Source organism: Eubalaena glacialis, chromosome 15 (genome assembly GCF_028564815.1).
Source record: "Eubalaena glacialis isolate mEubGla1 chromosome 15, mEubGla1.1.hap2.+ XY, whole genome shotgun sequence".
NCBI lineage: Eukaryota > Metazoa > Chordata > Mammalia > Artiodactyla > Balaenidae > Eubalaena > Eubalaena glacialis.
In genome coordinates, this window is record NC_083730.1 from 63,174,633 (window position 1) to 63,188,491 (window position 13,859).

Consider the following 13,859-nt stretch of genomic DNA (forward strand, 5'->3'; position numbering starts at 1 on the left):
CTATACAGTGTGTGGTGTGTTACTTTCTAGGAGTTTCTTTTGAACTGTTTACATCGAGATCTGCAGGGTGGGATAAAGGATTTATCTAAAGAGGAAAGATTATGGGAAGTACAAAGAATTTTGACAGCCCTCAAAAGAAAACTGAGAGAAGCTAAAAGACAAGTGAGTAAATTTATTATTTTGGCACATCATGTTTATAATGAAATGTAAAAAGAGTGCACTGGAATCTTTTATATACCATTTTAAGTTATTTTTTTAAAGTACAACCCAATTTATATTGGGTTGGCTGAAAAGTTTCTTTGGGTTTTTGTTTTAAAAAAAAAGCCTGATGACCTTTTTGGCCAACCCAGTGTAAATACCTTTTGAGGGAAAGTTCCCTGAAGGGAGATTTGTTCACATGTTCCCAGTTCTGGATTATTGATCCTTCAGCTTGGTATCAGGAAAATGCTTCATTTAATTTAGAAAGTTGAGCTTTTTAATTAGACTATTTGGCTAAAAGATGTTTTGTCATTTCCTGCTTGGTTGTACCTGTAAACAGGTTTCCAGGCGTGAGAAGCAGTCAGATGGTGATATGTTTCAAAGACTGCAGGGGAGTTTGAGGGCTTTGAGTCAGCTCTTTAGAAACACACGGAGGTACCGAAGATCAGGAGGGGCTTTCTTTACCTGGTAACAGGCAGGGTGGCGTGTGCCTCCTGATGAGCTTGGGGTTCGTGAGCCAGACTGTTGGTCTCCCTCTAGTTTAGTGTGTGTTGCTTGGCGCTGGGACTCTGAGTTTCCCGGCCACGCCAAGGCTGAGGTCCCAGATCTCTGGACCCTCTTACAACCCACGTGCAGATTCAATGCCGGGGTCCAAAGAGCACTTCCAAGGAACATGAGTTAGCATTTATCAGAGTGGGACAGCATGGTCCATGGTGGGTCGCAGTTGTGGTTTTGCTAAAAGACAAGACAATGCATGTTGCTTCGAGGGCAGCAGTTCGCACTTATGTGGAGATAGCTTTGTCAGGAAGGAAGCTGTGATGGAGTTTGTACACCTGGACTCTAGGACTAGCAGACGCCCTCTGTGTATTTTTCTTCCTCCTTTTTTCCCCACTTGCCAGATTATCTATCTTTTGCTTCCAGTGCCTGTTTTTAATTAATTAATTATCCCCTTCACAATTTGGCCTGGAATCAGGTTTTAGTGACAGACCAGCCAGTCCTCCTGTGGTCGCTGTCCACCCTGTGGCATTGCCCAGCAGCCTTTAATGAAGGGTCTCTCACCCAGGACAGGCTCACGTGGGCTCGGCTTCCTTTCTCTTGTTCCTGCATCTCTCTTGGATAAAGGAATTGTGACATAGCAAACCAGAGCCAATATAGAAAGGGATGGATTACCTCTACTTTGCCAGTTTCTTGATGCTATCTTTTCATGTCTGCTTACTAATTCACAAAGTGCTCCAAAAGTTCTATCAAGTTGATTTCAACGTTGAGGAATAAATGACTTTTAAAGATAGAAGTAATATAACTCATTATATTAACAGACTGAAAATAAGAAACCACAAGATCGTGTCAGTAGATGCAGAGAAAGCATGTGGCAGAATTTGACACTTAACTCCTGACAGAAACTTGCAGTCACTGCCTTTCAGCCTGATAAAGGGCATTTACAGAAAAAATCTCTGATTTACATTGTGCTTAATGGTGAAAGTCTGAATGCTTTCCTCTAAGGTTGGGTATACAAGCAAGGATTTCTGCTTTTACCACTTCTATTCAACATTGTACTGGAGGTCGTTCTAGCCATGCACTAAAACAAGAAAAAAAGGCATACGGATTGGAGAGAAATCAGTCTTTATACATAGATGATGTGATTGTCTCTATATAAAATCCTAAGGAATCTGTACAAAATTGAATAAGTGACTTGAGCAACATTGTAGCATACAGGATCAGATGTACAAGTCTGTTGTATTTCTGTATATTCGCAATGAACTATTGGATAGTGAACCGTAAAAAAAAAAGACATAAATAAATTAAAAATATATTTATATCTCAGTATTGTTAAGATGTTAGGTTTTTCCAAATTGATCTGTGGATTCAATTCCAATCAAAATCTAAACAGGTGATTTTGGTAGAAATTAACAAGCTCTTCTAAAATCTGTGTGGAAATACAAATGACCTAGAATAGCCTAAACAGTTTTGAAAAAGGTCAACATTGGAGGGCTCACACTACCTGATACTAAGACTTACTGTAAAGCTATAGTAATCAAGACAGTCGATATTGGATAAGGATAGACATACAGAAAAGAAAGTCCAGAAATAGACCAACACATGTGTGGGCAGTTAATTTTCAACAAAGATGCTAAGACAGTTGACTAGGGAAGGATTTTCTTTTCAACAAATGGTGCTGGAACAATTGGATATCTATATGCAAAAAAAAAAAAAAAAAAAAAAAAAGAACCTGACTTTTTCCCTCTTTCCACACAGCATATACAAAAATTAGCTCCAAATGAATCATACACTAAGACCTAAAAAAACTTCCAGAAGTAAACAGAGAAGATCTTACTGACTTTGGCTTAGGCAGTGATTTTTTTTTTTTACTTTTATTGCAGTATAGTTGATTTACAGTGTTGTGTTAATTTCTGCTGTACAGCAAAGTGCCTCAGTTATACGTATATATATTCTTTTTCATATTCTTTTCCATACGGTTTTTCACAGGATATTGAATATAGTTCCCTGTGCTATACAGTAGGACCCTGCTGTTTATCCATCCTATATATATACTAGTTTGCATCGGCTAATCCCAAACTCCTAATCCATCATCCCTCTCCTACCCCCCTCCCCCTTGGCAACCACAGGTCTGTTCTGTATGTCTGTGAGTCTGTTTCAGTTTCATAGATGTTTATTTGAGTCATGTTTTAGATTCCACATATAAGTGATATATATGGTATTTGTCTTTCTCTTTCTGACTTACTTCACTTAGTATGATAATCTCTAGGTCTATCCATGTAGCTGCAAATGGCTTTTTTTTATGGCTGAGTAATATTCCTTTATATATATACCACATCTTCTTTATCCATCTGTCAATGGACATTTAGGTAGTTTCCATGTCTTGGCTATTGTGAATAGTGCTGCTGTGAACATAGGGGTGAATGTATCTTTTCGAATTATAGTTTTGTCTGGATATATGCCCAGGAGTGGGATTGCTGGATCATATGGCAACTCTATTTTTCAGTGTTTTGAGGAACCTGCACCAATTTACATTGGTGTAGGAGGGTTCCCTTCTCTCCACACCTTCAGTGTAGGAGGGTTCCCTTCTCTCCACACCTTCTCCAACATTTATTATTTGTAGACTTTTTAATGATGGCCATTCTGACCAGTGTGAGGTGGTACCTCATTGTAGTTTTAATTTGCATTTCTCTAATAATTAGCGATGATGATTTCATCTTTTCATGTGCCTGTTGGTCATCTGTATTTCCTCTTTGGAGAAATGTCTGTTTAGGTCTTTTGCCCATTTTTGATTGGGTTTTTTTGTTTTTTTGTTACTGAGTTGTATGAGCTGTTTGAGTGATTTCTTAAATAGGACACAAAATCCTTGAACTATGAAAGAAAAATTTGGTAAATTACATTTCATCAAAACATGCTCTTCAAAAGATATTAAGAAGATGAATATGCAAGCCAGAGACTTGGACAGAATAGTTGCAAAAAACACACACTTGATAAAGGACTTGAACTAGTATGTATAAAAAAAAAACTCTTAAGACAAACCAATTTTTTTTAAACTTTATTTTTTTAGAACAGTTTTAGGTTCATAGCAGAATTGAGGGAAAGGTACAGAGAATTCCCATATACCCCTTCCCCCCTCATGCTTAGCCTCCCTCATTATCAGCATCTCCTGCCAGAGTGGTACATTTGTTACAATAACAATTCAATTTTAAAAAGGCAAAGATTTGAACAGGCACTTTACTGAAGATTATATATGGATGGTAAATAAGCACATGTGAAGATGCTCAACATCATTAGTCATTAAGGAAATACAACTTAAAATCACGAGATACTACTACACACCAACCAGAATGACTAAAATTAAAAATAGTGTTGACAAGAATGTGGAGCAGCTGGAACTCTCCTGTATTGCTCTTGGTTCAATCATTTTGGAAAACAGTTGGCATTTTCTTTTAAAGTTAAGCATGAGGTTACCATCTGACCCAGCAATCCCACTCCTAGGTATTATCTAACAGAAGAAGGCATATACCCACACAAAGCAAATACATAGTGTTCATAACAGGTCTAGTTAAAATTGCTCAAAACTAGAAAGGACCGAAATGTCCATCAGCTGGTGAATGGATGAACAAATTGGGGTACATTCACATCATGGCATGTTATTCAGTAAACTACTGATACAAATGACAAAATAGATGAATCAAAATTAGCAATGTGCCAGATAAAAAAGACTACTACTGATTAATTCAGTTTATATGAAACATAAGAAAAGGCAAAACCAGAGCAGTGGAAAGCAGGTTAGTGGTTGCCAGGGGCAGCAGATGGTGGAAGAGCCCAAGGGCACTTCGTGGTGATGGAGATGTTCAGTGTCGTGATTGTGACGGTGGTTACTTGACTGTATACAGTTGTCAAAACCAGTTGAACTGTATGCTTAAAATCAGCCCCCTCCAAAAAAAAAAGTATTACAGAAGGTAATTTATGTGGGAGGGTTCCAGAAATGGTGAGCACATTAAAATTGAACATTTTTCTTCCAGTGCAGCCACAGACTGAGATCCACATGTTATTTTCAAAGCCCAGTTAGCAGACACCCATATGTCCAGATGGTTCAGCGGACTGTGTCACTCTTACTTTTTCAGTTCTAGGAGGTGAGAAGGAAACTTCTGGACTGGTGATGGTGTGAATTTGTTGAATGTGTTAACAGTAGGCTGACCAGTGCTTTTCATTTCTCTCACTTGACAGGAGTGTGAAACCAAGATTGCACAAGAGATAGCCAGTCTTTCAAAAGAGGATGTTTCCAAAGAAGAAATGAATGAAAATGAAGAAGTCATAAATATTCTTCTTGCCCAGGTAAGCTAAACTCTTTTTCTCTATTTTGCAAGATTCTTTTTTTAAAATAAAAATTGTGTATATTTAAGGTGTACAACATGATGATTTGATACACCTCTACATAGTGAAATGATTACTGCAATCAAGCTAATTAACATTATCCTCTCACACAGTTACCTTTCTTTTGTGATGAGAGCACCTGAAGTCTACTCTCGTAGTATATTTCCAGTATTCAGTACAGTATCATTAACTATCATCATCATTATTAGATCTCTAGACTTAGTCATTCAACATTAAGTGCAACTTTGTATTTTTTGACCAATACCTCCCTATTTTCCCCACCCTCCAGCCCCTGGTAACCACTGTTCGACTCTCTGCTTTTATGAACTCGACTTTTTCTTAGATTCCACAAATGAGTGAGATCGTACAGTATTTTTCTTTTTCTGTCTGGCTTATTTCACTTAGCCTAATGTCCTCCAGGTTCATCTATGCTCTATTAAATGGCAGGATTGCCGCCTTATGTCAGAATAATATTCATTGTGTGTGTATTTACATGTATGTGTTTACATGTTTTATTTTTTAAATATGTTTTTGTTTTTTTGGCTGTGTCGGGTCTTAGTTGTGGCACATGGGATTTTACATTGCGGTGCGTGGGCTCTTCGCTTCGTTGCAGTGCGTGCGCGGGCTTCTCTCTAGTTATGGCATGTGGGCTTAGTTGCCCTGCGGCATGTGGGATCTTAATTCCCCAACCAGGGGTTGAACCGGCGTCCCCAACGTTGCGAGATGGATTCTTAACCACTGGACCACCAGGGAAGTCCCTGTATGTTTTTTATATATGTTTTTATATATATATATGTGTGTGTGTATATATGTATGTATTGTAAATATCTATCTATCACATCTTTATTCATTGATCTATTGACCATTGGGTTGTTTTCGTATTTTGACTATTGTGAATAATGCTGCAGTGAACATGGGGGTGCAGATATTTCTTCAATATCCTGTTTTCATTTACTTTGGATATATATCCAGAAGTGGGATTGCTAGATCATGTGATAGTTCTAGTTTGTATTTTTGGAGGAAACTCCATACTGTTTTTCATAGTGGCTGCATCAATTTACCTTCCCACTAAAAGAGCACAAGGGTTTCCTTGCTCCACATCCTCGCCAGCACTTGTTTTCTTTTGTTTTTTGATAAAAGCCATTCTGACAGGTGGAAGGTGTTATCTCATTGTGGTTTTGATTTGCTTTTCCCTGATGATCAGTGACATTGGGCATCTTTTCATATATCTGGCCACTTGTATGTCTTCTTTTGAGAAATGTTTATTTAGGTCCTTTGCCCATTTTTTAATTCGGTTGTTTGTTTTCTTACTGTTGAGTAGTTTGAGTTCTTTATACGTACGTTACAGATGTAAGGTTTGCAAATATTTTCTCTCATTCCATAGGTTGTCTCTTCACTCCTTTGTTTCCTTTGCTATGTGGAAGCTCTTTAGTTTGATGCAGTCCCATTTGTCTACTGTATATTTGTGCTTTTGGGGTCATATCTAAAAAATTATTGCTCAGACTCAATGTCAAGAAACTTCCTCCCTATGTTTTCTTCTAATAGTTTTATGGTTTCAGGTCTTATATTTAAGTCTTTACTCCATTTTGAGCTGATTACTGTGTATGGAGTGAGATAAGGTAAGGGTTCATTTTCACTCTTTTGCATGCAGAAAACCAGTTTCTCAACACCATTTATTAAAGAGCCTGTCCTTTCTCCATTGTGTAGTAGCATCCTTGTCAAAGATCAATTGACCACAAATGTGTGGATTTATTTCTGGACTCGGTTCTGCTCCATTGGTGTATATGTCTGTTTTTTTATGCCAGTACCACACTGTTTTGATTGTAGGATGATGCCTCCAACTTTGTTCATCTCGTTTAAGATTGCTTTGGCTATTTTTTATAGTCTTTTGTGGTTCTGTATGAATTATAGGATTGTTTTTTCTATTTCTGTGAGAAACTCCATTGGAATTTTGATAGAGATTCCAATGAATCTGTAGATTACTTTGGTAGTATGGAAATTTTAACATTATTTCCTCCAATCCATGAACATGGGATATCTTTCCATTTATCTTTTGTGTCTTTTTCAATTTCTTTCATCTATGTTTTATAGTTTTCAGTGTACAGATATTTCACCTCTTTGGTTAAATTTATTGCCTTTTTTTAATGCTATTGTAAATGGAATTGTTTTCTTAATTTCTTTTTCATATGGTTATTAGCATATAGAAATGCAACTGATTTTTGTATGTTGATTTTGTATTCTGCAACTTTATTAAATTTGTTTATTCTGACACTTATTTGGTGGAATCTTTATGGTTTTCTGTGTATAAGATCATGTCATCTGCAAACAGTAAATTTTAATTCTTTACAGTTTGGATACCTTTTATTTCTTGTTTAATTAATCTGGCTAGGACTTCAGTACTATATTGAACAGAATGGGCATCTTGTCTTTTTTCTGATCTTAGAAGAAATGCTTTCAGCCTTTCACTGGGGTATGATGTTATCTGTGGGCCTGTCATATGAGCATATCATGTCACTGTGTATGTCCCTTCTATACTCACTTTGTTGAGAGTTTTTATTATGAAAGGATGTTGAATTTTGTCAAATGCTTTTTTGAATCTTTGCGATAATATGATTTTTATCCCTCATTTTGTTAATGTGGTGTGTCACATTATTGGTTTGTGTTATGTTGAACCATCCTTGTATCCCAGAGATAAATCCCACCTGATTGTGGTGTATGATCTTTTTAATGTATTGTTGAATTTGGTTTGTTAGCATGTGTTTTGAGGACTTTTGCATGTGTGTGCATCAGGGATAGTGGCCTCTTTCTTTTCTTGTGGTGTCTGTATCTGGCTCTGGCACGAGGGTGATGCTGGCCTCGTAAAATGTGTTTGGGAGTGTTCCTGCCTCTTCAATTTTCCAGAAGAGCTTGAGAAGGATTGGTGTTAATTCTTCTTTAAGTGTTTGGTAGAATTCACCCATGAAGCTATCTGGTTCTGCTCTTTTCTTGGTTGGGAGGTTTTTGACTACTGGGTCAATCTTTTTACTCGTTATTGGTCTGTTCAGATTTTCTATTTCTTCATGATTCAGTCTTAGTGGGTTTTAATGCCTCTAAGAACTTACCCAGGAAGAAATGGCAAATAGAGGGAATCAAAACAACAACAACAACAAAAAACTTAGCCATTTTTTCTAGGTTATCTAGTTTGTTGGTATCATAGTAGTATCTTATAATTCTTTGTATTTCTGTGGTATCCGTTGTAATGTTTCCTCTTTCATTTATAATTTTATTTAAGTCCCCTCTCTTAATCTAGGTAAAGGTTTGTCAATTTTGTTTATCTTTTAAAAAACCAATTCTTCATTTCATTGACCTTTGGTATTGCTTTTCTTGTCTCCATTTCATTTATTTTTGCTCTGATTTTAGTATTTTCTTCTTTTTGCTAATTTTAGGTTTAGTTGGTTCTTTCTCTAGTTCCTTGAGGTATAAAGATACACTGTTTGAAATCTTTTTTCTTAGTGTAGGCATTTGGCACTATAAACTTCCCTCTTCAAACTGCTCTTTCTGTGTCCCTTAAGTTTTGGTATGTTGTGCTTCCATTTGCATTTGTCTCAAGATAATATTTGATTTCTTCTTTGACCCATTGGTTGTTCAGGAGTGTGTTGCCAGACTGCTGATGGTCATTTTATATTATAATTTGAGAAGCTCAACTACAGAGGTGTGAATCTTTTAACCAAACTTAATAAGAAGACTTAGAGGTTTTAGAGGGGCTTACTTGTCGTATTTGGCCCTACCTTTATGTGGTGTTTGGGTAAATGTTCAGCTGGAGGAAGAAACTACCTTTTGTACTGAGTGATTGCTTCTTACTGGAAACTGTTCTAGATGTTTTATTTCATCTCATTTCACTCACACACAGGTCTTGAGTTATAGGTATTTCCCCTAATTTACAAATTAGTGTAGTTGTTCCATATTAATGAGATTGGACTTCAGTATTTTAAAATTTGTTCTTCCTGATGTTACAAAGTTTGAGATCCTTGAAATGTAACAGATTTTAGCTGATAGTCGTTGCTAATAACACCTGTTAGATATTTTATTTTATTCTTTGCAGGTGAAAGTCAGTTGTTGGAGATGAATTGTTTGATTATTCATTAATCGATTTGGCAAACAGCTCTTGAGTATCTACTGTATTCCAGGCAGAGAGCTAAAGATGAGCTCTTTTCTTTCCAAATTTCTCACTCAACCTTACTCTGTTCTGGAAATTCCCAGAGTTTAACAGAAAGGAATGAAGTTTTAGGCTCTGACAGCATAGTCTGTGCTCCCAGAAACTCACGTATGTGGGATACCCAAAGCCCTACAAGTTTCAATCCTTTTTTGTCACTTCTGAAAATACATTGTTTTGCCTACCAGGGACTTATAACTCTTCTCCCCTGAAGAGAGAATCAAGTCCCAAATATGTCTTTATTTCAGAGTTTTCAATCTGGTATTTCTTGGAACAGTAGCTTTCCTAAGTGCACTGAGGTAAAAGATGAGAAATCTCTGCGTTTGGAAACACCTGGGGAATATGTATATCACATCTCCGAGAGAGATTCTTTATGCACATGGGAGGCTTTGGGTAGTTAACTTTAGAACTTGACTCGTAGCATCTTTCATGTTTGATCACAGGTTCTTATCCTCTTGCTACATGTTAGTTTGGAAAAAAATGCTGTAGACCTTCGCTGCCTCCAGCTCAGTTCTGTAGCTTTCCATCTCTGTTACCTCCTAAGTTTTGTCTGCTTTGGTTCTTTTCACTAGGTTGAAAGGGCTAGCTAGATCTTGGGCAGATAGGGATTTATCCCCTTAGGTGAGCTAATCAGTTTTAGAAGTGCGTATTCTGTTAAAGGAGAATATTTACTGTTTAAATATTATCTCTGGGGACATGGGTTGAGGAGGATGGTGGCTTGTGGTGAGGAGACAAGATTTCTTCTGTGAACATCTTTCCATCACTAGATCTACTTTCAGGTGATGCTGATACCAGCTGCTCATCTCGTGGGTCCTTCTTTCCTAGTGACACTGTCAAAGCCCACTGTGGCCCTAAAATAGATTCTCTCGGTGGGAAGGCATTCAGAAAGGACTGGGAAGCAAAAACACACGGAGTCACTTGAACTTTGCTTTGTGCCCAGTGTGCTGGCGGCATGCAGAGCCTTTGCAAAAGAAGGATTCCTAAGTGGCATTTTATGTCTTGAGAAAAATCTAGTCATTCCTCCCAAACAACTTAGTCTACCTTTTCTCAAAGAAGCCTTTTCTTGACATTAGGGAAATGGGGTATTTTTGGGGTGTGCAGTACAACAAGCTTTCCCATAACTTGTGTGTTAGTGTATGGGGCAAAACAATTCAGGGTGACAGGAGACCCCAAAAGAGTGACATTTCCTAGACTCAGACTCTTCAAGGTGTTCACCAGTGGTCATTATTTAGGAGAATGAGATCCTGACTGAACAGGAGGAGCTCCTGGCCATGGAGCAGTTCCTGCGCCGACAGATCGCCTCGGAGAAAGAAGAGATGGAACGCCTCCGAGCGGAGATCGCCGAGATCCAGAGGTGAGGGAGAGCCACGGGCTGGTTTCCAGGGATGCCGACTGCCGCGCGAGCACAGGTGGCCAGCGCTCAGCCTTCCGTGTGGAGGCGTCAGAGTGACCCTTCAGTTTCTTCTTTATTAAGTCTTAAGGATGGTGCGGTATCGAGTGCAGCCACGGAAAGCTGGTCAGTCTAGAGGCAGACGACGGGCCTGTCTCTGCTGGCTGGTAACGCGCTTCCCGCCCTGTCCCTGCCCCCGCGCAGCCGCCAGCAGCACGGCCGCAGCGAGACCGAGGAGTACTCATCGGAGAGCGAGAGCGAGAGCGAGGACGAGGACGAGCTGCAGCTCATCCTGCAGGACCTGCAGCGGCAGAACGAGGAGCTGGAGGTGGGCGCGGGGGACCCGAGGCTGCACTGAGGTCGTGGCAAGCGCGGGGCTCCCGGCAGACGTGTTCTGCTTGCCCTCGGTGACCGACGGGCAGGCCGAGGAGGGGGATTTTGGGGGGTGCCCCCCGGGAGCGCGCAGGGGTACGCGGTGCGGGGAGCCGGCAGCATGCTGACCAGAGTCTCCCTTCTCGCCTTCCCCTCCTCACAGAGGAGCCCAAGGGCCGTGGGCGGCTTCCCCTCCCTCAGGCAGGTGCCGGGACAGACCAGGCAATTCCACACCGGATCCCAGCTCGGGAGTCCTCTCCCCAGAGCCGCAGGCCGAGGCCAGGGGGCCGTGGGAGACGGGCCAGCTGGCAGCACCTCGCCTGCTCAGCATTTTACAGAGCATACGAACATGCTGAGTAGGAAAACGGTCTTCCAGAACTTCAGCACTCGGGCTGTAGGTCAGGCTGCTGCAACGAAGGGAACAGCCCCCTGGTCTGAACAAGGGCCCCCGCCCCATCTGGCCGCCCCGCAGGTCGGCACAGGGCCGCTCGGAGTGGGCAGGAAGGGAAGGGACGGGCCCCGGGAAGGGCGCCGAGCGAGCGGGGCTGAGCAGCCGCCCATGCCGGAGGAGGGGGGTCTGTGGGGCGGGGCATCACCTGGACTTCGCTGACCGAGGGCGGGTAGCTCCGGTGTGGCGCCAGGTTTCTGTGGTCGGCGGGAGTTGTCATCCTGCAGCCTTCTTGCTGACGTGAGCACTGTTGTCTCTGTCCCTCAAGATCAAGAACAACCACCTGAACCAGGCGATTCACGAGGAGCGTGAGGCCATCATCGAGCTGCGGGTGCAGCTCCGCCTGCTCCAGCTGCAGCGCGCCCGGCCCGAGCCCCCGGCGGAGCCTGAGCCTGTCGCCAGGGAGCTGCCCCCGGGCGGCAAGGAGCAGCCCCGGCCGTCGCCCAGCAGGGACAGGAAGGAAACGCCCATCTGAGTGCCACCCGCCAGCGAGCAGCGGCCTGGAGCCCCGTCAGCGCCGCCTCTGCTGTCCCCACTGTAAAGACGCCTCCTCCACGCGGGTGGTGCTCAGCGCAGGTGACACGAGGACAGAGCGGCACGCGGTGCGGGCTTGTCGGGCACAGATGAGTTTCCAGCTAGTGTCAGCTTCTTTGAAGATTAATTTCCTTTGTTAACTTAAAATAACTATTTTAACCCTTGAGTGGCTTCTTTTTAAACCAAAAATCGTCTTTCTTTGCTTTTTTATTACGGCAGAATCAGGATTTTTCTCTCGTTCAAGGGGGAACCAAACAAGGCAGCCCCACTCCTGCCCGCGCCGTGTCCCCTTCCAGGGTCTCTGCTGCCCGCCATTCTCGCCTGTGCCTTCATGCCTCCGCGGTGCAGATTCTGTCCTGGGAGCCGCCTCACGTTTCCCGATTGGCCTGAGTGGCTCTCTCTCATGGGGGTGACCTTCCCTGCCCCACACCCCGGGCCCAAGTCACCACAGCAGCCTGTGCAGCCGCAGACAAAGCTGCCCCGGAGCCTGCCTGCCGGCCAGGGTCACCACAGCCGCCCGGCTCCTCCGGCTTCTGCTGCCTGGGGTCAGCGGATGCTTGTCGCTGGGTCGTGGGAGTGGCTGCCCGGACCCGGGGCATCCACACAGAGGATTTGTTTCTCCAACCTGCCATTAGAACAGAACGTCGTGGGTTGCTTGCTTGGGCTAGAATGTAAGCATCTCTTTGCCTGAATAAGCCATATGGATGGGTAGCTATGCTCTTACACAAGATTTCAGATGTCAGTGTCCACAGGGGCTTGGTGAACTGCTGCTGGGTGCCCAGTTGACCAGGCTGAGCGATAGGAAATGGCTTTCCTCTGGAGTCAGCCGTAGTCCTGACCCCACCACGTCTCTGGCAACCTGAGGTGTTTGGGAGGCCGGCTCGTAGGCACTCGGTCCAGTCCTGCTGTGTCCGAATAAGTGGCTCCACGAGGTTGTCAGCTCTCACGGCTGTGAAGACAAACCCCACACACTGAAGGTGATGGAAACACCCCCCCCGCCCCCCCCCCCACCGCCGAGGGCTCTGTCCTCTCCTCCTGGTTAGTATTTATTTTCAGCACCTGTTTAATGCGGTTTTTTATTCTCTACCTATTGCACTGTTGTGACTTGTTGGCCATTCTTTGATTTTTGTACAAAAAAAGCTTTGTTATAGAAATCAGCATACTATTTTTTTAAATCTGGAGAGAAGATATTACGGTGACTGAAAATACGGTCAGGTGTCAAATATAAGCGTATAAAAGCCTTCTTGCCGTCCTGTCGGTCATGTTACATTCATTTTATATTTGCTGGCAATATTGAAGGGATTCTTTTGTGTTTAAACTAATTTCTATCACAGTGTCATGAATTTTTAAAATTAGTATTTCATCACAGTTGTCTCAGTGTTGGTTAACTAATTTTTGCCAGGACCATTATTGATCAAGCAAATAAATTCAACAGCCATTTGAGGAAAAAAAAACTTCCGTTTTTCGTACCTGTTCTTTCTTTGAAATAACTGAGTGCCCTGTAGCTGGCAAGGAGTTGGTTTGATATTCATTCAAGGTCCAGGAGCGCACAGAACCTTGTGTGTCAACTCACATTGCATCCCTCACCTTGGCAGAGTCAATGCCCACTTGCTGGTCAGCAGGCTTTGCCGCCATCCTCCTCCTCCTCCACCACACTGGCTCGTGCTGAGCTGGCCTGGATCTGCAGCTGCTTCTGTGAGCAATGCCCTAGTTCCAGTGGGAGGTGAGCTCTGCCCTTCCAGCCGACGCACAGGTCAGCTGGCCTGATTTGGCAGAAAGGTTGGTCATGGCCAGGTCACTTTGCTGTAGGGGACGGCAGGGGTCAGGCAGATCACTGTCCTGGTGCTGAT

General features: G+C 42.5%; 1 protein-coding gene across 4 annotated transcripts in view; it reads left to right on the forward strand.

Annotated features, from left to right (window-relative positions):
* RALBP1 (ralA binding protein 1) overlaps positions 1-12,173 on the forward strand; it is a 43,106-nt gene extending 30,933 nt beyond the window's left edge. For 3 of the 4 annotated variants that reach the window (XM_061169002.1, XM_061169003.1, XM_061169004.1), the window contains exons 6-10: positions 31-162; positions 4,927-5,034; positions 10,498-10,619; positions 10,860-10,983; positions 11,744-12,173. In XM_061169002.1, coding sequence (XP_061024985.1) covers positions 31-162; positions 4,927-5,034; positions 10,498-10,619; positions 10,860-10,983; positions 11,744-11,950 — 693 coding nt within the window. In that variant the 3' untranslated portion in view covers positions 11,951-12,173. Of the gene's footprint in view, positions 1-30; positions 163-4,926; positions 5,035-10,497; positions 10,620-10,859; positions 10,984-11,190; positions 11,229-11,743 lie in introns of all 4 variants that reach the window. The other variant, XM_061169005.1, reaches the window with a different exon arrangement.
* Positions 12,174-13,859: the final 1,686 nt, after the last annotated feature.